The sequence below is a fragment of the Phocoena sinus genome, chromosome 13 (assembly GCF_008692025.1).
Source record: "Phocoena sinus isolate mPhoSin1 chromosome 13, mPhoSin1.pri, whole genome shotgun sequence".
Classification (NCBI taxonomy): Eukaryota; Metazoa; Chordata; class Mammalia; order Artiodactyla; family Phocoenidae; genus Phocoena; species Phocoena sinus.
In genome coordinates, this window is record NC_045775.1 from 13,103,089 (window position 1) to 13,126,267 (window position 23,179).

Below are 23,179 nucleotides of genomic sequence, written 5' to 3' on the forward strand. Positions count from 1 at the left end.
TTTGTCCCCCCATAACCCACTCCCAAAGCCACAGCTGATGTCAGAAACAGGCCTGCGGCAAAGAGCCCAGTGCCGCCACGATAGGATTAGGAAGGCCGAGGAGGGAACAGTAAATGAACCTGTTGAAGAACCTGAACAGCTAGGGGTCTGAGACCTTGGTCACTGGAGAATTCCATCACTGTCCCTGTACCACTCACTGCAAAGCCTCAGTGGATAATCAGAGGCTGGAGCGCCAAGTAAAGAGCCTCCAGGCACAGTCGTCCGGTTTCTCCTAACCATATTCGGCAAGCGTCTCTAATGGAGGAGGTGAAACCCTCTACAAAGGTAGCCCGGAGCCCAGGCGTCACAGATGGAGAGTGTAATGTTTCAGATGTGCGGGAGGGACAGAGTCCTGAGGACCACCTCAAACTTCTGCCAGACTGAAAGACGTTCCTCAGGAAGAACAGGATAGCCTCATAGATTTTAGGTGCAGAATAGAACCGAAAAGCTCGATGAGCTGATTCGGTAAAAAAGTGATGACAGAATCAGAGACTATAAAAGAAGAGAAATTTTATAGATACCAAATGTTTTAAATGAGGAAGGGGAGGACAAGAGGAATAGTAATGGGTTTGGAAAAGCTCATTTTAGCTATTTTTTTAGACGAGGTCAGTAAAAAGGAGGCTGAGCTCAGGTTAAAGGTTTTAACTGTTATTAACTCTGTTTAAAGTATTTTAATGTTCCTATCTACAGGCAGCTGTGTCCTTCAAGGCTGGTGATTTGTGTAAGCTAGCCTTTATTTTTCTTTCTTTTTTTAATGGTATTCCAAGGACACATCTCAGAAAGAAGTTTCTGCTTTCATCCAGCTACTTCCCATATGGAAAAAAACATTTAAAATCTTTAATTGAGACATAAACCCCTTAATGGTGCAGAAAAAAAAATTTCTTCCTGAGGCTTCTATTTGAAAGATCAATGTGTTATCTAGCTAGGCAGACTAGGTAACTATTTGGACAACTAAGAAATGTAGAGTTCAGTATAATGAATTGAAGCAGAGTTGAGACCAGTGCCTTAAAAGTGTTAAAAATACTAATTTTTGACTTCAGCCATAATTTTGTTTGGAGACTGTGGAAGAGAAGACCTTGCTGCGCTGGCGCCCAAGTAAGATAAGGAGAGACAGAAAATAAGCTGGAGAATTGTTACTAAACGGTTCTTTTTCAAGGCCATACAGCACAGAAAATGAATTTTTCTGTATCTTTTCTTCCCTTCTCCTGTGTCAACTTGGAACCCTGGCTTAGGGTTAAGATTCCCAAGGTTTCTGAGAGATACATAAAAAACCCGCAATCCTGACTCACATCCCGTCCGCGTTCTATTTTTTAGAAATAAAATGGAAAATGGGGGAAGTTAAGTGGATACAACACTGAGCAGGAGGAAAGTCTGTTACATGAAGGAAAAAAAAAAAGGTATCACTGTTAATTATCAAAGTTCCAGAAGTTCTGGGCACTGGGCGTGTGAAAGAGGAATGACTGGACAGCAGGAGCAGCCCGACTCTGGGAGCTGGTATGATGGAGCCTGGGACGTGCAGTTGTTAGGAGACACGAGGATCCCTCAGAGGTTTCTGAGGCAGAATTAAAAAGAACAAGGACATCAGCCTGAAGAGAGTTTCCTAATGGGCAAAAGGTCACGAGTCTATGATGATGCAAACTGAGCAATTAATATATAGTTAGGTGATGGCAAACTATAACAGAAAGAAATACAAATGTAAAGCCACAGAGGGTTGTTATATGACCATTCACCAAGGGTCAAGATGGACCCCAAAGAGACTCGAGACTGTGGTCCTCAAGTCAAGCTCACTGGTGAATGCCCTGAGTAAAGGATATAAAGAGACAGATGGAATACTTTTTTGAAATTCTTAGAGCTGGAGGCAGCAATTCTGTTTAGGGACACCTTGGCTGGTCACTAACTCTGCCTTAGCCCACATCATAGCGACGTGGACTTGCTGAAGCTGGGTTTGGGTCAAGAGCCAGCAAAGTCCAATATTTATAAATATTCCTGTAAACAGAAGTACGCAGATTTATCACTGCTCGTTCTTCCAGAAAGGTAACAGAAACGAGTGTCAGTGGGCAGGCACATGGCACTAACTGACACAAGCATTCTGTCGGGAGAGGTGAACGGGCAACAGTGGGCTATGCTGGCAACAGGGGGCAAGAGAAAGGAATGAAAAGATATGATATCAGTGCTCCAGTTCCGGGAAGCTAATTCATTTCCTACCATGTCTACATGAATTGGGATGCTAAAGAAGCTGCTTCTTATTAAAGAACTGAAAAATACACGTAGAAAACAAACACTTACTTCTGTCCATCTTTCACAAAACCTTTCAAAGAAGATCCTCGGTTAGTAGCAACTGCTTTTCCACCAAGACCAACTATAAGAGCTGTGAGTACTGCACTCTTCCCACCTAAAGAAACAGGTGTTGAAGAAATCACATTCATTAGAGGGAGAAAAGAGAAGTCTGACTCCTACAATTTGATGTAAAAAAATTTCTGAAATAAAGCATTATACTTCAATTATAATTTTCTTCCAGTGCCAAAAACAAACAAAAAGTTGTACATATCATGAAATATTTAGCTGCTGCTATTAGAAAAAAATCAGTACATTTCAGGAATCAAATCTTTGCCACTAATAAGGAAATGGAAAAAATGGTTGATACCTTTCCAACCTAAAACTCTCATTGTGTCATCTTGGCCCATCAGCCTATTAAATGAATTTACCTTTCTAATTACCCATATATATTTAACTCATCTAATTTTTCTTACATCCTAATTTAATTAAAATTTACTTTTTCCATAAATCCTCAGAAGCCAGAAACTATTTTTAACTTTGAATGCAAGCTCCAGAGGGACAGGACTGTTGTTTTTTATTCATTTGCTTTATCTCCAATATTAGCCCATAATAGGCACTCACATATTTATTGAATGAATGAGCTTAAATATGAAAAAATTATCAGTCATATAGACATGTTTTTACATAATATTTTGACAATTATTATTCCTAATTTGAATATTATTCACTTGCTAGCTCTTTGAAGAGTATACTTCTTTTTACCCTAACAGACATAAAATATCACAAGCTAAAATTCCAAAATCTTTAACAATCATGGTAACCATTTTCTCAACTCCACAATCAACCAAATTAATCAACTCTTATCAGCTCATCATCTTCCACAAAATACTCCAAATTAACCAAAGTACACACTGGTTAGCCCAGTTCAGTTCCTGGAATGCCTTTCAAGTCCCTATCCTACCTCTCTCCTTTTTCTTCATTTCCAAATTCACTGCCTCCACCACTCGCATTATATTAATAACTTCGCTGTTTCAGGAGTGAAGATCTAACCGCAGAACCAACCCACCAGTCTGCTTTTACTTCTTGTCCTGTTTGACCTCCCCATAGCTCTGGTTCCTTTGTCTATCCCCTCCTTCTGAAAATACTTTCCTCTTGACCGAATAGAGTAGGGAAAACAAAGAACAACAACTAAACAGACTGTGGAGCTACCTGTACTAGTTTCATGTTCTAGCACGGCCACCAGTCGTGGACCCTGGCAAGCTCCTCTCCCTCTGTACTGGCTCAGTCAAGCAGCCAAGACCTCACATCCGGCGGGGGTCTACTACAAAAGCTACCTGACTGGTCTAACTCCTATGTCTTCCCCCTTCTAATCTACTCTCTACAGTGTGGCCAGTTTGTTTCACAAATCTTCACCGTCACCTCTATACTCTAAAACTTTAACTGCTTCCCCACTGACTTGTGAACGAAATCCCCAAATATTTATCACGGCAGTCAATATCCTCAACAACATTACCTACAACTGATTCTCCAGTGTACGCTTCTGCCCCTCCCTACCATGTATGATATGATAAAACCCTATGAGGTTGTTCACCTCTCTCCAGGTACATCTGCTTCTACCCCTCCCAAACTTTGGTGATGAGCAATCTTTGCCTGGAACATCTCAGCTCCTTCTTCCCCAATAAGATCTAAAGAATCTTTCATTTTTATCCAAGTACCACCACAAATACCAGCTCTTCTTAAAGCTTTCATTGGCCACAACCATAAGAATTAGTTTCTTTCAAGTTTGGATTCCCAAGACACTTTATTCATGCTCTTACAACATTTAATAGATATAAGACACAGGCCTGCCTCAGTTGCAATGAGGATAGCTTGCCTACTCTTCTGTGGTATGAATTCCAAGGTACATAGATTCAGAAGAATAAGCAGGAAATGTTTATCCCTGTTGCATAATGAGCCTAAAGTTAACTCATTTCTTAAAGTGCAGACTGGCAGGCAATACTGAAAAAATTCATGACCACAAATCAGAGGTCTAAACCTTAGATTTATCAGCACTAGTAGTCACCTATTTTAAAAAGTTAATGCATTCTGATCTCAATGTACTGTTCAAAGTCAGATAAGAAGGAGGGCAAAAGCACTTACTTCCATTATTGCCAACAACAAAGTTGACATTAGAACCAAATTTAAAGGGTCCCAGCATCGAATGACACATGAAGTTTCTGAGCTGAATACTCTCAATGATTCCAACTTCTGCTGCTGTCTATTAATTTAAAAAACGAGAGAAAACAATCGAATTCATTCACTACAATCAACCAATCATTTGCTAGAAGAGAAAGATTAGCAGTGCTACCAATGAAAAATGTTACAGAAAGTATAGTGGGGTTTTTTTTGCGGTATGCGGGCCTCTCACTGTTGTGGCCTCTCCCGTTGCAGAGCACAGGCTCCGGACGCGCAGGCTCAGGGGCCCAGCCGCTCCACGGCATGTGGGATCTTCCCGGACTGGGGCACGAACCCATGTCCCCTGCATCGGCAGGTGGGCTCTCAACCACTATGCCACCAGGGAAGCCCAGAAAGTATAATTTTAAATGTTAACTTTAGTCAATGAGTAAATGATATTAAATGGAGACCTTATACGATTAACCACTCATTCTAAAGTCCTTATAGGGTCTAATAAGTGTATCAAGGTTTCTTAATACGGACAATACCAACATTTGAGTCAGATCATTTTTTGTTGGAGAGAGGCTGTCTTGTGCATTGTGGGATGTTAAACAGCATCCCTAGTTGCTACCCACCAGATGCCAGTAGCACTCTCCCCCAACTCTAGTTGTGACAACCAAAAATATATTCAGACACTGCTAAATGTCCCCCACTGAGGGGAGGATATGTAATTATAATTCTCATATTGTGAATATATGTCATAATTAAATTAGAGAAGGTTTATAAACGTTTCAAGCAAAAGTTCAGCACAGAGTGGTCAGACTCCGTAGTTAAAAATACGAAAATAAATCAAACATTTTACCAAACCTTCCAAATTTTTTTAAAGAACACTTAACGTCTCCAGCCTTTTTAGTCATTTATTTTAAAAATCCCTGGCTCTCTTCTACTAGACACCAGCTTATTAAAAAGCAGAAAACATTTACATCCTTGTATGAGTAGAATACTGAAAATCGTGGTTGAAGACTTTTTAAAAATATGTTTTATTTTGATCTAACTGAAGACTCAGATGCAGTTGTAAGAAATAATACAGAGAGATCCTGTGAATCCTTTACCCAGTTCCTGCCCAAGGTTACACCTCGAAGACTACAGTACAATATCACAACTAGCATACTCATATTGATACAGTGACGATACAGAAGATTTCCATCACAAGTATCCTTCACGCTGTCCTTTTAGAGCCCCATCCACATCCCACCCAATCCACCCGCTCCTTAACACCTGGCCCAATTATCTGTTCTCCATTTCTGAAACACTGTCATTTCAAGATGTTATATTAGTGGGATCACACAGAATGTAAGCTTTTGAGATTGGCTTTTTTTTCGCTCAGCATAACTATCCATTTTTGCCTGTATCAGTACTTCACTGCTTTCTGTTGCTAAGTAGTATCTCAGGGTACAGATGTACCTCAGCACGCCTAACTACTCACTCAGATGTGTGACATCTGGATTGTCAGTTTGGGGCTACTACGAATAAAGCTGCTATGGACATTCATGTATAGATTTTTGTGTGAAGATAAATCTTCTTTTCTCTGTGACAGATGCTGGCTTATATGATATAGTTGCATGTGAAATTTCTTAGAGAAACTGCCAAACTATTTCCCAGAGTGACTGTATCATTTTACATTCCCACCACTGAATGATCCAGTGTCTGCATCCTTACCAGCATATGGTGCTGTCACTTTTTTTTTTTTTTGCAGTACGCGGGCCTCTCACTATTGTGGCCTCTCTTGTTGCGGAGCACAGGCTCCGGATGCGCGGGCTCAGCGGCCATGGCTCACGGGCCCAGCCGCTCCGCGGTATGTGGGATCCTCCCAGACCAGGGCACGAACCCGCGTCCCCTGCATCGGCAGGCGGACTCCCAACCACTGCGCCACCAGGGAAGCCCGGTGTTGTCACTTTTCAAAAACTTTTAGCCGTTCTGATGGGTATGCAGTGATATCTCATTGTAGTCTTAATTTGCATCTCCCTGATGAAAAATTACGCTGAACATCATGTCATGTGCTTATTTGCATCTGTATATCCTCTTCTTCAGTGAAATGTCTCTTTATGTCTTCTGCCCATTCTCAAATTGGATTATTTGCTTTTTACTGCTGAATTTTGAGAGTTCTTTATACAAACAAGATATTAGAACTTTGTTGGATATGTGATTTGCAAATATTCTCCTGGCTTGACTTTCCATCCTTATAACAGGGTCTTTTGCAGAAGAAAAGTTTTTAATTTCGATGAGGTCCAATTTATCAATTTTTCATTTAATGGTTTGTACATTTGATGTTAAGTCTAAGAATTGTTCCTGAATGCTAACCCGAACCTGAACCTGAACATCTGGTACAATTCTCCAATCAAACCAACTGGAACTGAAGATATCTTCTTGGGGAGTTTTTAAATGATGAATTAAATTTCCTTCATAGTTACAGAGTGATTAAAATGATCTATTTCATATTGAATGAATTGTGGTAGTTTGTGCTTTTCGAGGAACTGGTCCACTCTTTCTAAGCTGTGAATCTATGTGTATAGAGTTAACAGTATTCCCTTATTATCCTTCTGATGTTTGCAGAGTCTGTGGTCATATCCTCTGTTTCATTCCTGATATTAGTAGTTTGTGTCTTCTCTCTTTTCTCCCCTTTGTCAATCTTAGTAGAGGTTTGTCAATTTTATTGATACCAGCTCCTTGTTTCATTGTTTTCTCTACTAATTCTTTTTAATCATTAACATAAACTTCAAAATTAGTGAGATGATTTTATCTCAGCTTTTTAAAATTCATATTACTTTTCCTCTGCAGAGACCCAGCTCCTGATACTGAATTAAGAATATGACATATAAACCAGACATGAGAAACATGCAAATCAAAAAACATAATATTGTAATTTTGCACTCACCAAAGTAGAGGTACCATTAGTGAAAGAAACTGTACATTCATCTTCGTCACCATCTTTATCAAAATCATCCAGCTCTTCTTGTCTTGGTCTTTTGGCATTTCCAGGAGAGAAGAAATTTCCTTCCTTTCTTTTGGCCATCAGGTCTAAACAAATATTAGGGACAATGAAGAAAATCATGTATAGCATCCATAAGATTGTTCCACATACCTTAAAAAACTAAACAAAATAAGACAGACAAGCTTAAGTTTTAGTACTATATCCATTCATTTTTACTTTAAAAAATTAGAACTATCATCTGCATGGAGGGAGGGGGCCGTGAGCCAAAAAATGAAGGTGGTCACTAGGGGCTGGAAAGGCAAGGACACAGATAAGTCAAGAACCTCCAGAAACGAATGCAGTCCTACTGTTCCCTTGATTTTCGCCCAGGCAGACATGTCAGACTTCTAACCTACAGAAGTATAAGATAATAAATTTTTGTTAAAAAAAAAATCTGCATTTGCTACACTAGTTGATTTTACTTCAGAATGATTCATGACCAAGGTTTTTACTCATATGGGCCTACCTAAGTGTTTTAACTCCTAAGCTCACAAAAGGTAAAAGATCTTATTTGTGAAACTGCGGATCTATTGATAGAGATGGCATAATGCCTCTGAAATGATTCCAGAGCAATCATCCAATTTTTATAACTTATAAATAGTGAACCACATAAAACGAATTTTAATTATTTTCCCAAAGAAGCATATTTGGAGCAGTGTTGCCTAGCATCAATAGTGTCCCTTAACTCCTCTCCAAAGAAAGAGCCCATGCTGACTGTCTGTTTTTTTGTTTTTTACTGATATACTATAAAATTTATACCTAGAAAATGAACATCATCAAGATTTTCTAAACATACAAATGCTGCACCTCAAGTCAAAGCTGATGGTCTTTGATTGAAATTAAATGGTTGACTACTCCAAATGTTGCTTTCATTTTTCTCTTAAAAATTCACTTAGAGATCTAAAATGATAGGTACCCAATAGCTGTTTGCTGAATAATTGGAAAGAAAAATCCACAGCATAGGTAATAAAAAATTTCTAAGATGTAAGAATATAAAAAATAGCTCTACTCTCAACCCATTTAGGTGCCCCTAGTGCTATACTATAGCAGCCCTGTTTGTACCAGGTACATGGCAGCAGTGGGTTAAATGAGATTTTCTCTCTCATGCATTTGGATTGAAAGATTCAAGTCAGTTCTCCGTAGAAGAGAGGAAAGCTCCACTTGCTGATGTACCTGTAGGGCAAGACAGCCAAGCTGAAGGGTGTGTGTGGGGGGAGGCTGGGGGGCTAGTGGAGCAGTGTTACAAACACGGCATGAAGTAGACGGAGAACAGGGACCCTAGAGCAGAGATGTGAGAGAAGGAGGGTGGGCGAGACAGACATTCGTACAGTATTTAATTTTTATCCACTGCTTTCTCAAGTTACACTGACAGAACCAATTTTGCAGAAACATCAAATATCTATACGTACTGTGTTGGAACTGCTTTGGGGAACTATCTTTGACAGGTTTTATTGTGACAATGCATGCTTCATTAAGTGAACTGGGTAGTTTCCCTATCGTTTTTTTTAAAAATATATTTATTTTTATTTATTTATTTTTGGCTGCATTGGGTCTTCATTGCTGCGCGCGGGTGAACAGGGGCTACTCTCCATTGCGGTGCGTGGGCTTCTCATTGTGGTGGCTTCTCTTGTGTGGAGCATGTGCTCTAGGCATGCAGGCTTCAGTAGTTGTGGCATGCGGGCTCAGTAGTTGTGGCTTGTGGGCTCTACAGCACAGGATTAGTAGTTGTGGCGCACGGGCTTAGTTGCTCCACGGCATGTGGAATCTTCCCGGACCAGGGCTCAAATCCATGTCCTCTGCATTGGCAGGCGGATTCTTAACTCTTAACCACTGCGCCACCAGGGAAGCCCTCTCCATCTTTTTTTTTTTTTTTCTTTTTGCGGTACGTGGGCCTCTCACTGCTGTGCCCTCTCCCGTTGCGGAGCACAGGCTCCGGACGCGCAGGCTCAGCGGCCACGGCTCAGGGGCCCAGCCGCTCCACGGCATGTGGGATCTTCCCAGACCGGTGCACGAACCCGTGTAGCCTGCATCGGCAGATGGACTCTCAACCACTGCACCACCAGGGAAGCCCAGCCTCCCCCATCTTTTTAATGCTCTGAAATCACCACTCTGGCATGACATTGAAATGTTTTTGGAAAGTAAGAAACTAAGCTTAAAGCTATTAGATATTGGAGACTATTTTAATTTTATGAAATCATTTCAATTTCTTTTTTGTACACTGGCTATTACAGGTTCATTATATCTTCCTAGAACAAGTTTGCTATAATTTTATTTTCCAGAACACTGATAATTTAAAGCTTCAAATTTACTACACAAAATTACCTTGTTTTGTAAAATCCTCAACTGTGGTCATGACTCCTTTCACATCAATTCTATTTAATTAAATTTAAACTTTTTTCTCCCAAAAGTAGTTATTTGCGTTTTTCAAACTTAGTTTTTCTTTAATGAAAATATTTTAATGTTTATTCATATATTTTTATACAACCAAATATAAGAGATATGCAGTGGGGCTGGAGTTTAGTCTCTAATTCTTTATCTCAAAGTGCAAGTTAGTAAAAGCAATCAGAGACTTCCACTTCCAGGAAGATGGAATAGATGTAATTTTCCCTATTTCCCCTGCTTAGTAAAACTAAAATCGTTGAAAAATATATACTATAAAACAAACATAAGACGACTCTGAAGAAGGAGGCAGATTGGCTAGGAACCACATGACCCAAGGAATGACATCGTGGTAGTTCCCTGAGTTTTTGTTTTGCCTCAACTATCCCAGACTTGGAGAAGCCAGCAACAGGGGAAACACCAACAGGTGCAGGGGAAAAACAAAAATGCCTAATGAGGGCTTCCCTGGTGGTGCAGCGGTTGAGAGTCCACCTGCCGATGCAGGGGACACGGGTTCGTGCCCTGGTCCGGGAAGATCCCACATGCCGCGGAGCGGCTGGGCCCGTGAGCCATGGCCGCTGAGCCTGCGCTCCGCAACGGGAGAGTCTACAGCGGTGAGAGGCCCGCGTACCGCAAAAAAAAAAAAAAAAAAAAAAAAAAAAAAGCCTAATGAAAGCTTGCTCACTCTAGACAAAGGAGCAGGAAAAGGGGAGCCTAACAAGACAGGAAACTTTTAGACAATAATCACTCTACTCCAGTCAAATATCACTAAAAGAACTGTTGGCCCTTCCTCTTCCCCCCAACACCAGCAAAGGCCAAGTGGGTAGCCTGGACTTCCACCCTGGTGAAGCTAGTTTCAGAGAAGGCTGTGTAGGCCAAGTAGGGAGCCATGATGATGGCATCCGGCGGAGAACTTAGACGTCCACCCCCAATAGGGGGTAACAGGATGCTGCTTACTCCCATTCCCCCTTGGATGGTGTCAGAGGAGGCCTTTACCACTGCCCGGAAAGGTGAGGAGGCCACCCCACTGCAGTGTCCACGTGGGGGGCTGAAACTCCAACCCTAGCCGAACAGCCACCGTAAGCTATGGAAAGAGCTCTGGTAAAGTTTTAGATGTGAGTCTTTGTGTCCATGGCCTAAAAAAACCACAGGGCAGCAGTTCTCAAAGGTTGTCATGTCTTAAAAAGTACCAAGGACCTCAAAGAACTTTTGTTTAAATCTATCAATATTTACCATATTATAAATTAAAATTGAAAAACTTTTAAAACAAGCAACACACAAGTACACATTCTATCAGTCGCCAGAGCGATGGCATCATCACATGTGTGTAACCTCTGGAAAACTCCATTGTACAGTCACAAGTGAATGAACATGAAAAAGGGAAATAACATATTACAATAATTATGAAAACAATTTTGATCTTGTAGACCCTTTGAAAGAGTCTCATGGATCCCTGGACCACACTTGGCAAACTGCTACTGTAGGGGATACTATAAGCATGTCCATGACACAGTGCCATAAATGACAAGGCATAGCTACCAGTAATAAAGTTAGGGCAGCAGAGAAGAAGCCAGCCATAGAATGACTGGTAGACTTGATATTCAAAATGTGGTCCAAGGACCATCGAGCAGCCATCTACATCTCCGAGGAACATATTAGATATCCAGAATCTCAGGCCTCAATTTAAACCAACTGAATCTGAAGCTTCATTTTAACAAGGTCTCGGGTGACTCACAAGCACATTAAAGTCTGAGAAGAACTGTTGTAAACAACATTAAAAAACGTGGGATTTTATCCTATCCTGAAGGCAATAAGGAACCTAATTTATCACGATAAATCAAATACCACTTAAAAGGTATATTAGTTAACATCCAAAGAAGGACATTTAACAAATGCCTTTTGAGACAGTACTAGTGTTACAGTCACAATTACATAATATTCACCATCTTTTTTACAAATAATGTTTCTTTTGAATCTCTTACACAAGTCAGAACTTGCAAATCAAACAATTCTCAAATTAGTTAATAGCAAGAATTAATGTATATTAGTTTCAGCTTGTTGCTAATTTAAGTTCCCTAGAATACCACCAGGCTATTATTTTCCCAACACTTCCTTCTTTCCCACCCATACCTCTATTCCTTTCTCAATTACAGTAATTTATTTATTATAGAAGAGCAAAGAAGACACATTACTTTTTGGTTTTCCCAACATTAAGTGCCCTTTTAGACACTGTTTTTATTAATGATTAATACACGATCTTGCAGTTAGCAGACACATCAGCTGACTGATTTTAGTATTTTACCATTAGAAAATGGTAGTTTTTCAGGTAAAATTGGGGGGAGCAAGGGGCATGAAGGTAAATGTGATTAGCTCCTCACAACGAATGTGAGATTCTCTACAAGATGGAAGACAGTGTGCTACATGACAATGATGTTTTTTATTTGCTGTGCTTAGCCTGGGATTTGCAGTTTGCTGTTAGGTTGCCATGGTAACTTGCATCTAACAGACACTGAAGGATCCTACCTTTTAAAATAGGAATCACTTTGTAATTTAATGATAATGGATTTTTAAAAACACACATGAATGTCTTGAGAGTTAATTTTAGGTTACAATAGTAAAATTGTTTCTAATAGGCTAAAGAGACATATAAACAGATGCAAAGAAAAATACTTTTAATATCCTGCAATATATAAAAATAGAAAAAAAAACTCCTCTGGGATTTTCAATATATCCATAAAGCTCTTCATGGTCTTTAATATTTGTTTATTTACAATAAAAAAATTAAAATTAAGGGACATATCATTTCCCCCTCGCAGAAAGCAAACTCCATCAGAGCAGGAATAGTAACAAATATGCAGATTCTCAATAAAAAAAAAGTTCAAGAAGAAAAATCAATCGCCAAGGGTTAATTACAGCAAGCATGTACATAGGAAATTTGATAGAGACCAAAAGCATTTTAACAAAGGACTATAAACTTCTAAATTTTCAAATGTATTGTGAGTATGTAGTGATTCACACTTCCCATTCATATCAAAGTAGGGGTTAACAGCAGTGAGAACAGTCATAACAGAACTGGAATTATTAATAGAAAACAATGGTTTAAAAAAAGGCAAACTGTTGCTGCTTCTGAATCTGCCATGGACTATCTACCTCATTCCCAATTCCACTTCTCCCACCACCACAAACTCATTCTGCATTGTATCACCTCATTTTTAATGTACTGAATTAATTAAGCACACTACTTGGAATATATCATGAAGTAATGTGAGACGCAATAGATAATAAATAAATAAGTGAAAAAACTCATTAGGCCACCCATCAAACAATTCCAGATGAGCAAAACTAGGAAGTACTAAGCACAGCACTTCAGATAATAAAATGTGAACACTCAGATTTGTGTTTTAAAAAAATCCCTGTGACCTCAATATAGAAGACAAACGAAACAGAGAGAGTAAGAATAGAGGCAAAAGAGACCAGTCTCTAAAGGATAAGGGGTGCTGAACAAAAGCAGTGGCATGCACATCGATGTTCACTGCAGCATTATTTACAACAGGCAAGATATGGAAGGAACCTAAGTGTCCATCAACAGATAAATGGATAAAGGTGTGATACACACATACACACACAATGGAATATTACACAACCATTAAAAATGAAATCTTGCCATTTGCAACAAAATGGGTGAATCTAAAGGGTATTATGCTAAATGAAATAAGTCAGACAGAGGAAGACAAATACCCATATGATCTCACTTATATGTGGAATCTAAAAAACAAAAGAAACAAAACAAAATGAAAACAGACTCACAGATACAGAGAACAAATGTATAGTTGCCAGAGGGAGGGGTCGGGGATGAAATACGTGAAGGGGATTAAGAGGTACAAACCTTTCCTTTAATCCTCAACATCCTTCTAAGTATTGTCCTTATTTTACAAAAGGGGATATTGAGGCTCAATTAAAAGATACTCAGACTTATGTAGCTATAACTTAGCAGAGCTAGATCCAAACCCAGGTTGTCAAAACCCAAAGTCAAACCTCTTTAACGTCCAGGTTCCTCGTGGTATGAACTGAGTTTAACCAAGTTTCACTATTTATAGGCAGTGAAATTGGATATTAATCTGTTCATCTTCTTGTCCATCCTTTGTTAATGTATAAAACTACATAAAGGATTCTAATGTGATATGTCCCTCTAATATTACTTATTCAAGCCAATTAAAACTTGGGCTTGCTTTATAGAATTTTACCTTGTGTTTAATTTTCAGAAACAACCTTTACTCTTAATACTAAATGCCATTATCAGTAGACTGAGCAGGTTTGGAAAGGAAGGAGGATAAATAATACATTTATGTTGTTTGAAAACACTGAGTTTTAAGTGCTCCTGAGATAGAGAGGCCAGTAGGCAATAAAATATACTCTGCAGTAGAGGCAGATTTGGGAGTGGAGCTAAGAAAGCCACAGGAAGTGTTCTGAATTTGGTCACCAGAGAAACTATGTTTAGTGAGAAAGATGTATCTCATTAACTAGTGAATCCAAAACACTAACATTAATGTAAGTATCTACACTTGACCCTCAGTCATCTGGACTTGTGTGTGTGTGTGTGTGTGTGTGTATAAAACTGTGACATTTAATTATGCCTTAAATATAATGCATACTATTGTGGTAAAATTTTGAGTTATTTATTAATTCCTGAAAGTAAGCCAAGTACGGCTTTGATTAATTTTCCTAACTTAGGTCTAAATATGATAGTCAAGATTTAGGCAGGTTTTACACAAAATTCTACATCCAGGCACTCAGTAAAATATACTCTGTAAAATAAACTTTTGAGAATGAAACTGGTTTTTCACTGTAACCACTTTAATATGCCATTTGTGCTGACTTTTGCCAGGCTCAATTCTAAATACTTCATACTAATTATAGACAGGTACAGAGATAAAACTCTAACTCTCTCTCTCTATCCCCCCACCCTCACATATTTAAGAATCCTGTGAGTTAGGGACCATGTTATTTTCTCCAATTACAGAAAAGGAACTGATATTTGCAGAGGTGGTACCGACTTGTCGGGGGTCACATAACACTGGTTCTGTCTTGCACAAAAACATGTTTTTAAAGCAATAGTCTAGTAATCTCCAAACTTCTTTGTACTTACAGCCATTCAAGGGGAAAAAAAAACAACACAACTGTAAATACACATTCTCATAGGAAATTATTACTCTGCATATTTCACACAGTAAAAGAACGAGATAAAGTAAATCTAAGTAGTTCCAATATGGTCCCTCTCCAGAGTTCTCCATGGAACTCTGCAAGCAAGTGCATGTGCCAGTGAACATTTAAAAAGACTACATAGCAGCCGTCTAAAAGCCGTCAGCGAATTTGGACTCTTTTTCTTTTGAATATACATTCCAGAGTAGCTTGTCTTCAAAACACTCGCTTGTAATCGTCTCCTCATGAAATATACGGAGCAGTAAGCACTCACATAAGTTCTGTCTTCAGGGTTTAAACAGCAAATAGTTGTTCTTTCTAGGAATTATCCCAGGATCCTCTCAAGCCCTTTCTCTACCCTTGAGTCCTGTGTTCCGCAATTCCCAATAGTGATTCTTCTCCAGCTCATCTCCACGAGAAAATCAGGGAAAAGAAATAACATCATAAAACCTCCAAACATCACAATTTAATTCTTCCAGGTACAGAAGCGTATGCGTTCTCATGAAACTGGCATTTTAGCAACAAATCCAATTTAAGTAATATTTACATACATCTCTTAAACATTCTTAAGTAGCTATTTGCGAGGTACCATCAAACGGGTGATAAAAGCCGGATTCCCGAACCCAACCTCAACCCCCGACCCTTATACCCCCCAAGCCCCTCGTCAAAGCCTAAAGGGCCGTTTTGGGCCGGGCGCCGGGTCCCGCAGCCCGAGCCGGGATTGGCAAGCCTCGCCGCCAGAGCCCCTCGAGGGCGGAGCCCAGCGGACACACGGGCAAGTTTCCCGCGACTGAGGGGACCTGTGCCGCCGGCGGACAGGGCGAGAAGATCCCCGCCGGCCGTGGGGCGGGCCGCCCGGGCCCCCCGGGCGCCCTAGACACTGCCGCAGCTCCGCTGACCCGGCCGCCACCAGGTGGGCTGGGGGCGCCAGCTACGAGTGCGGCGGAGAGGCATGGACCCGCAGCAAGGGAGAGAGACGGCGCGCGCCCTCACCCTACCTCGAACAAGTCGAAGTCTCCCGAAGGAACCCGATCGGGGGTCGGCCGTGGCGCAACAGGACGCTAAAGCCACCCGAGGGACGTCTCGGCGTCGGCCGGCCGCCGTCGGCCCGCGGGGTTCTGCGCGCCCACAGCGGGAGAAGGCAGCAGCCCGGCCGCCCCGGCGCCCACCGCGGGACACTCCGCGCCTGCGCCCCGCCCCCCCCCGCCGGGACTCCGCCCGCGCGTGCGCGGTTCGGGGTTTTCGCGCCACTGGAGTCTAAGAGGGACCGGAAGTGCCCCTGGCCGGACGGAGAAAGCTTGTAGAAGCCTAGGGCTCGGCGATAGCGGGACGCGGGGAGCGGGGCGGGTGATTTGCCTAAGTGAAAGTGAAAAAAGCTCGGAGCCCCAGGACTACAGTTCCACCCATGCGTACTGCAACCGGCTGGGAGCGCGGGAAGCCGAGCGTACGGCCGCGGTCGCGGAAAGGAGACAGTCACTTCCCGGAAGAGGCGGGGCCGTGGGCGAGAAGGCACCGAATTCGAAGTGCCCCGCAGGAGCTTTCCGGGGCAGGGTGCTAGGCGCCAAACGGTCGACTTTGCTTGGGGAAGGAAAGAGAAAGTCTTTCCTTTTCTTTTTCTTATTTTTTGAGAAGAGAAAATTTAGAAACTTGTAGACAGCAGTAGTTAGGATTCAGGCCAAACTGGTAAATCACGGAAGGGCGTCTTTCAAAACCAAGGAGGAAGGGTTGTCCCGGTAAGTCCCGCAGAACGGTGGAGAGACGGCACCGCCCGGGTCCTTCCACTGGCTCCTTTGCAGTCTGGGTTGGGGGCGAGCTCTGTGTTCGTGTCCCTGTCGCACCCTGGCGGCCGTGCCGAGGCCACTGGGTCCCGAATGTCCTTATCCCGGGCACCGTGGGGTACATTCCCACGCCTGGTTCAAGGCCATCCTGGCCGAGCCTTCCCTGATCCCCATGGGCACACTTGGGTGTTCCTCTTTTTTGGTGTTAACTTTGTGTTTTGGAAATACTTCCATTATAGCAGTTATCTTAAGGCATTGTGGTTGTTTATTTACAATCTTTCTTTCCGCTGGCGCGTGCCTACATTGCAAACCCTCTCAATAAACATCGGAACTAAAGAAGTTTAAGTTCCTTGGCTTAGCTTTCAGCGCCTTCTCAACCCGACATTAAGCTACCGCCTCTGTCTTTACACAGCTCTTCACGTGGCAGCTCTTCACGTAATATACTTTCTATACCCCAAAATCTTCCTTTCTAGATGGAAAAAAGGGGTATTTACTGCTAACCCAGAACACCCCCGAAGAAATTGATGTCACACTTCTGGTCTCCAGTAAGGAAATTCCTACCCTTTTACTTCTAAAGATGATCAAGTATATGTTCCTTTCCTGGCCTTTGCCATGATACACATATGACATAGTCAAAATAGGTGAAAACACTACGACATCTGGCCCAAGTGGTCCTTGTGGGTAAAAGAGGTCTCTGCTTATATGTCACTTCCTTTAAGAAGTCTTCCTTGATGCCCTACACTAGGTAGGATACCTTCTTTAGCTCTATTTACTCCTATAGTTCTCTAGCCTTACTTCTGTGCCTGTACTTGTCACATTGTTATAATTCCCTTTTTATCTCTAATCTCACCTAACCACGGTCCTTAAATGCAGGGCTTGATCTTTCAATATTGTATCTCCAGCACCAAGAAGAATTCTGGTAAATAGTAGGCATTTAATAAATATTTATTAATAACAAGTAATTTAAGCCTGTGTTATATTATTCTTCAAAGTTTAAGCTAAATTCATATGAAAATAAAACTGAAGAAATAAACACAGCATTAATTAGTGAAATTATGTGGTAAGTCTTATACAATACAATCCTGAATTGAAATAAGCTTTATACAGTTTACCAAACTTTATATGAAATAGAGTCATCTGCATGGGAATTGGGAAATTTAAAGTAGTTCCTGCTTTATTGTTAAAAAAGTTTGTTTCTAATGTTTCTGCTTAAAACTGAAATAAAACTGGAAAGCTGTTAGTTTAATAAAATGTATATTTTTGCATATCAAACCATTTACCTCTTTTATGTTCTTTAAATTTGATTCTTTAGTGGAATTAGCAAGGTTCTGTGCTTTTCTCACCTCATTCAGTTTTATAATTAACCAATAAAGCTTATTAGCTTTTAAGGAAGTTTTAGGAGCATAAATTGATTTATGGGTACCATATGGTTACATCAAAGGATTTGGTTTTGTTTTAACCTGAAGGGGATTCATAAGCTCTTTTTTTAAACTAGAAATTCATGTTCTTTCTACCAAGAAATAATACCTGAAATAGAGTGATTTGTTTTTAATACCAAGCTATCAGAGTTGGTGATGAGATTCAAAAGATATCAGAATCTTGTAATTCATTTGGTTTAATACCTCTCATTTTGTAGATGGGTTAAACGTCCTCCCAAGGTTGTACAGCTAGTCAGTGTATATTCAAGATCAAAATTTTAAGTTTTCTATCCCAAGTCCAATGCTCTTTCACTAAAGCATATAAATAGAAGCCACTAGTAGGCTATAAAGTTATTTGCTATGGGTTGTTTTGACTTCGTTGATTCACGTAAGTATTCTTGCATCACATTAGTTCTTAAGAACTATATTAGGAGACTTTTAAAAATATATGTAATATACATTGATTGCATGAGCAGATTGATGTCAGTGAAATCATTACATCATGAAAGATAGGAGTAGAGACTCACCAAATCTTACATCATAAAAAATTTCAAATTTCACCTATTAAAATAAAAATGGAAGATAAAATTATGCACAGTTCGGGGTGAGTTTGCTATGTGTAGTATTTTTAAATTTTACTTAATGCTGAGCTATTTTCAAGCAACCTTTTCAGGTTGATCATGACCTCATGCAAGAACCATCTGTTCTATCTTTGAGTGTAATTGTACTTGAATATCTTAAAAGTTGTTGCATTCTGTCCCCTTTGGGAACTTTAAATGCTTTTACAGTCTTACCATTGCTACTTAATATCACTTCAAAGGAAGGGCTGGTGCAAAGAAAGTGACAAGGAATGGGAAATAATTGATCGTGGAAATAGACATTTTAGATTAAGTGCATCCTTAAAACATGTTATGGGGAGTTCCCTGGTGACCTAGTAGTTAGGATTCTGGGCTTTCACTGCTGTGGCCCAGGTTCAGTCCTTGAGTGGAAAACTGAGATCCCACAAGCCACACAGCACAGCCAAAAAAACCAAACACACACATGGTGTAATTTTTCATAAGATATTTCACATAATTTTACCCTTTTAGAACTATTGAGGTATTTGTTTAATATTCTGCTTTTACAAGTGATTTTCAAAAGGAGCACAAAGACCTTAGGTTGTAGATCTATTGAAGATAATCCTAAAATAGTATTTTAAAAGAATGTATTACATTTAGAATGCTTTGTAATTTTACATTAATATTTTTTGCATTTTACAACTGACTATAAGATAGCACCATAAATGAAGTAAATTAACTGGTAACAAACAAGTTATGTCACCCTTAAGGAAATTCACTATCCATTACCAGAGAGATGAAGATTTTTAAATATGTTTTAGATTTTTAAATAATATCATTGTGGCTTCTATGGGGAGGATGATTGCGTGGGTGGCAAAAAGTAGAAGCAGAGAGGCCAGTTAGCAGACTTCAGGCACTAGAAGAGTATCTTTAGAAACGGGGATTTAGGATGTGTTTTGGAGACAGCGGACTTGTTGATCAAGTTGCTGTTAGAGAGTGAAGTAAAGAGCACAATCAAGAATGACTGCTAGGTTTTTGGCCTAAGCAACTGGATATTTGGCAATGACTAGGGATAGAACAGTTTTGAGGAGAGATGGTGGAATCAAGAATTAGATGCATGTCATGCATCCATGTAAAGTAGGAGATTAGATGTTCTTATCAAGAATTCGGAGAAGTTGTCAGATGATGAGGAATAAATATTAAAGAGGGAAAGTGAAGAGAAGTTTCTTCATTATAGAGTATTCAAAGGAGACTCACCTCTCTGACTCTAAAAATAATCTTCCTGTGAGTCTTTCTGTTAACTTTCTAGTTCTTATGTCTGCCACCAATCCTTTAAATAGTGTTGCTTGGCATAGTTCTAATCTATTATTTTTTAGTTAAGACTATATAAAGTCTTGCAGTTATTCAAGAAGGTCTAATGGAAATTCATTAACGGTAAGTTACTAAGAGAAAGAAAAAAAAAAGACTCATTGGGGCATGTTAGAGACGGAGGCTAGCTCCTAAAAATTGTCCCCTTGGGTCCTATCATTCAGAGAAAACAGTGGAGGAAAGCATGTTTCACGATAGCAGCAATTCTTTCATGGTTATGAAAGAAGCATAGCAGAGCATTACTACTTTATAGGCATATGCTTGGGGGACACGAGAGATTTTTAACCTTTTTCAAATGCATTTCAGTAGATATATTGGGACTCTAGGTCAAGGTACCAAAGTAGTTTAAAAAGGAATTGGATGAAGGTGGTCAGAGGTACAAACTTCCAGTTATAAAATAAATAAGTACTAAGGGTATCATGTACAGCATGATTAATATCATTAACATTGCTCTATGTTATATGTGAAAGTTGTTAGGAGAGCAAATCCTGAGTTCTCAACACAAGGAAAACATTTTTATATTTTGTATCTTTATGGGATGATGGATGTGGTAAACTTACTGTAATCATTTCATGATGTACTTAAGTTAAATCATTATGTTGTACAACTGAACCTTAAGCAGTGCTGTATGTCAGTTGTATCTCATTAAAACTGGAAGAAAAAAATATGGTGACCAGGAAGACTGTCAATGAAAGAGACTTTTTTTTCCTAGAAAATGTCACATAACTAAGGAAAGTGGAGAAGAGAAAACCTTAGCTCAGAGATAGTAATTTTTACTTTCTGGGACCTAAATGATAATTTTGTTACAGACCTTTTTTTCTTTTTGCCTGCGTTTTTCATACTAGTTGTGTTTAAGCAGCCGTTGTTACAGCTTTGTAGTCTTTGCTCATATTATAATAAAGGAATAGCCAAAATAGATGTCCTAGGTACATATCTGTTCAGCTGCCAGTGCTAATTGTTCTGTAACATAACCACAGATGCTCATTCTTTTTTATTTATTTGTTTGTTTATTTATTTATGTCTGCATTGGGTCTTTGTTGCTGCACGCGGGCTTTCTCTAGTTGCAGTGAGCGGGGGCTACTCTTCGTTGTGGTGCGTGGGCTTCTCATTACGGTGGCTTCTCTTGTTGTGGAGCACGGGCTCTAGGTGTGCGGGCTTCAGTAGTTGTGGCACATGGGCTCAGTAGTTGTGGCTTGCGGGCTTTAGAGCGCAGGCTCAGTGGTTGTGGCACTCGGGCTTAGTTGCTCCGCGGCATGTGGGATCTTCCCGGACCAGAGCTCGAACCTGTGTCCCCTGCATTGGCAGGCGGATTCTTTACCACTGTGCCACCAGGGAAGTCCTGGGATGCTCATTCTTTAAACCAGGTTTATTTCTGACAAAAGAAATTAAAATAACATGAATAAGTTTTAAATGTAATGATCATATTATATTAAAGACATTACTTATGGGCTTAGTTAAAAGCCCTCTTTGTCTTGCTTAAGGGATCCAATCTGTGGGAATCTTAAAATATTAATAGAATCAGTTTTGGGTTTATTTTTATTTTTCCAGGCATGGCTGCCCCAGTGAATAATATATTCCATTAAGATCCTTAAAAATGTTCCAAATGTGCTTGAAATAGAGGACTACAGTTTTTTGTTTGTTTGTTTTGCGGTACGCGGGCCTCTCACTGTTGTGGCCTCTCCCGTTGCGGAGCACAGGCTCCGGACGCAGAGGCTCAGCGGCCATGATTCACAGGCCCAGCCACTCTGTGGCATGTGGGAACTTCCCGGACCGGGGCACGAACCCGTGTCCCCTACTTCGGCAGGCGGACTCTCAACCACTGCGCCACCAGGGAAGCCCAGAGGACTACAATTTTTAAGATTGAGTCTACCTCATTAGTGTTTCTCTAATTTTTTTTTCCTTCACCCTCAGAAGGAATACAATGTACATCACAGTCCTATACATAAATATGTGTTTGTGTGTGCCATGATAACACTGCACCATGCAACAGTCTTTATTCTTACTATTCACTTATATATGTGTAGTCAGCTTATGTAATGAAGCATTAGAGGCATGGTAGGAAGGATTGAACTTTAGACATGGAAGGGCCAGAGAAAAGATGCGCCTTGCCTAAGACCACATAACTCATTCCTAGGCATTCTGGAGGAAACCAGAAAAAATGAATCTCTTATCCTTAAAATAACATACTGAAGTTATTCAGGTACTCATGAATATGTAGATATTTGATATTTGATATTCAGGTCCTCATGAATATGTAGAACATTGCTTTTTAATTGACCCATGAACTGTGTCCATATTTCATTACTTAATATTTAGGCAAGACATAAACCATCTAAAGATTTCTAGTTTATTTGCCCAACACTTTATAGATAGGGCCACATTCTTTAGCTTTTTTTTTTAATTTGAAAAGTAATACAAGCATATAGTTATTTTAAAAAATAAACAACACAAAGAGTAATTTTTCACATCTCTCAACTTAAGTCATCCCTAATAAATAACCTATTTTGTACCTGTTTTCATTTCAGAACTTGGAGACTATTTCATCAGTTCAGATAGATGTATCCATTTTTATTTGCTGCATCATCTATTCCATTGTTTGAATATACCATAATTTGCTTAAAGATATGTCTGTTGTGCTCATTTGGTTCTTCCCAGTGTCTATTATAAACAATGTTACAATGAATATAAATCTGTAAGCACTTAAGAGCATATCTTAAAGTAAATTCCTAGGAGAGCTATTGCTAAATCAGGAGATACCTGCATTTAAAAATTTGACAGCTAGCGTCAGGGTCAAATTTAAATGAACCAAGATCAGTTATGATAACGTTCCTCCAGAGAGAAGTTGCTTAATTTCCTTCAGTGGCAACACATTCCAGTATCCAGAGTGAGTCACAAATAAAACGAAAGCACAATTATCAATAAGAACTTCCCCCTCAAACTTTCTATTTCTGAATTTTATATGTTGTGGTGGTTAATACT

The 23,179-nt window shown here is 39.9% G+C and overlaps 2 protein-coding genes across 6 annotated transcripts in view; one reads left to right on the forward strand and one right to left on the reverse strand.

Moving 5' to 3' along the window:
* The window catches only part of SMC6 (structural maintenance of chromosomes 6), a 75,084-nt gene extending 58,806 nt beyond the window's left edge, over window positions 1–16,278 (reverse strand). Inside the window, exons 1-4 of one of the 3 annotated variants that reach the window (XM_032653126.1) lie at window positions 16,078–16,278; window positions 7,406–7,548; window positions 4,456–4,573; window positions 2,326–2,431 (exon numbers count right to left, since the gene is read on the reverse strand). In XM_032653126.1, coding sequence (XP_032509017.1) covers window positions 2,326–2,431; window positions 4,456–4,573; window positions 7,406–7,543 — 362 coding nt within the window. In that variant the 5' untranslated portion in view covers window positions 7,544–7,548; window positions 16,078–16,278. Of the gene's footprint in view, window positions 1–2,325; window positions 2,432–4,455; window positions 4,574–7,405; window positions 7,549–15,353; window positions 15,471–16,077 lie in introns of those variants that run through there. The other 2 variants (XM_032653128.1, XM_032653127.1) reach the window with 2 other exon arrangements.
* Window positions 16,279–16,372: 94 nt separating this feature from the next.
* GEN1 (GEN1 Holliday junction 5' flap endonuclease) overlaps window positions 16,373–23,179 on the forward strand; it is a 31,709-nt gene continuing 24,902 nt past the window's right edge. For 2 of the 3 annotated variants that reach the window (XM_032653538.1, XM_032653539.1), the window contains exon 1: window positions 16,418–16,812. The gene's annotated coding sequence lies outside the window, so the exon portion shown is untranslated. Of the gene's footprint in view, window positions 16,813–23,179 lie in introns of all 3 variants that reach the window. The other variant, XM_032653537.1, reaches the window with a different exon arrangement.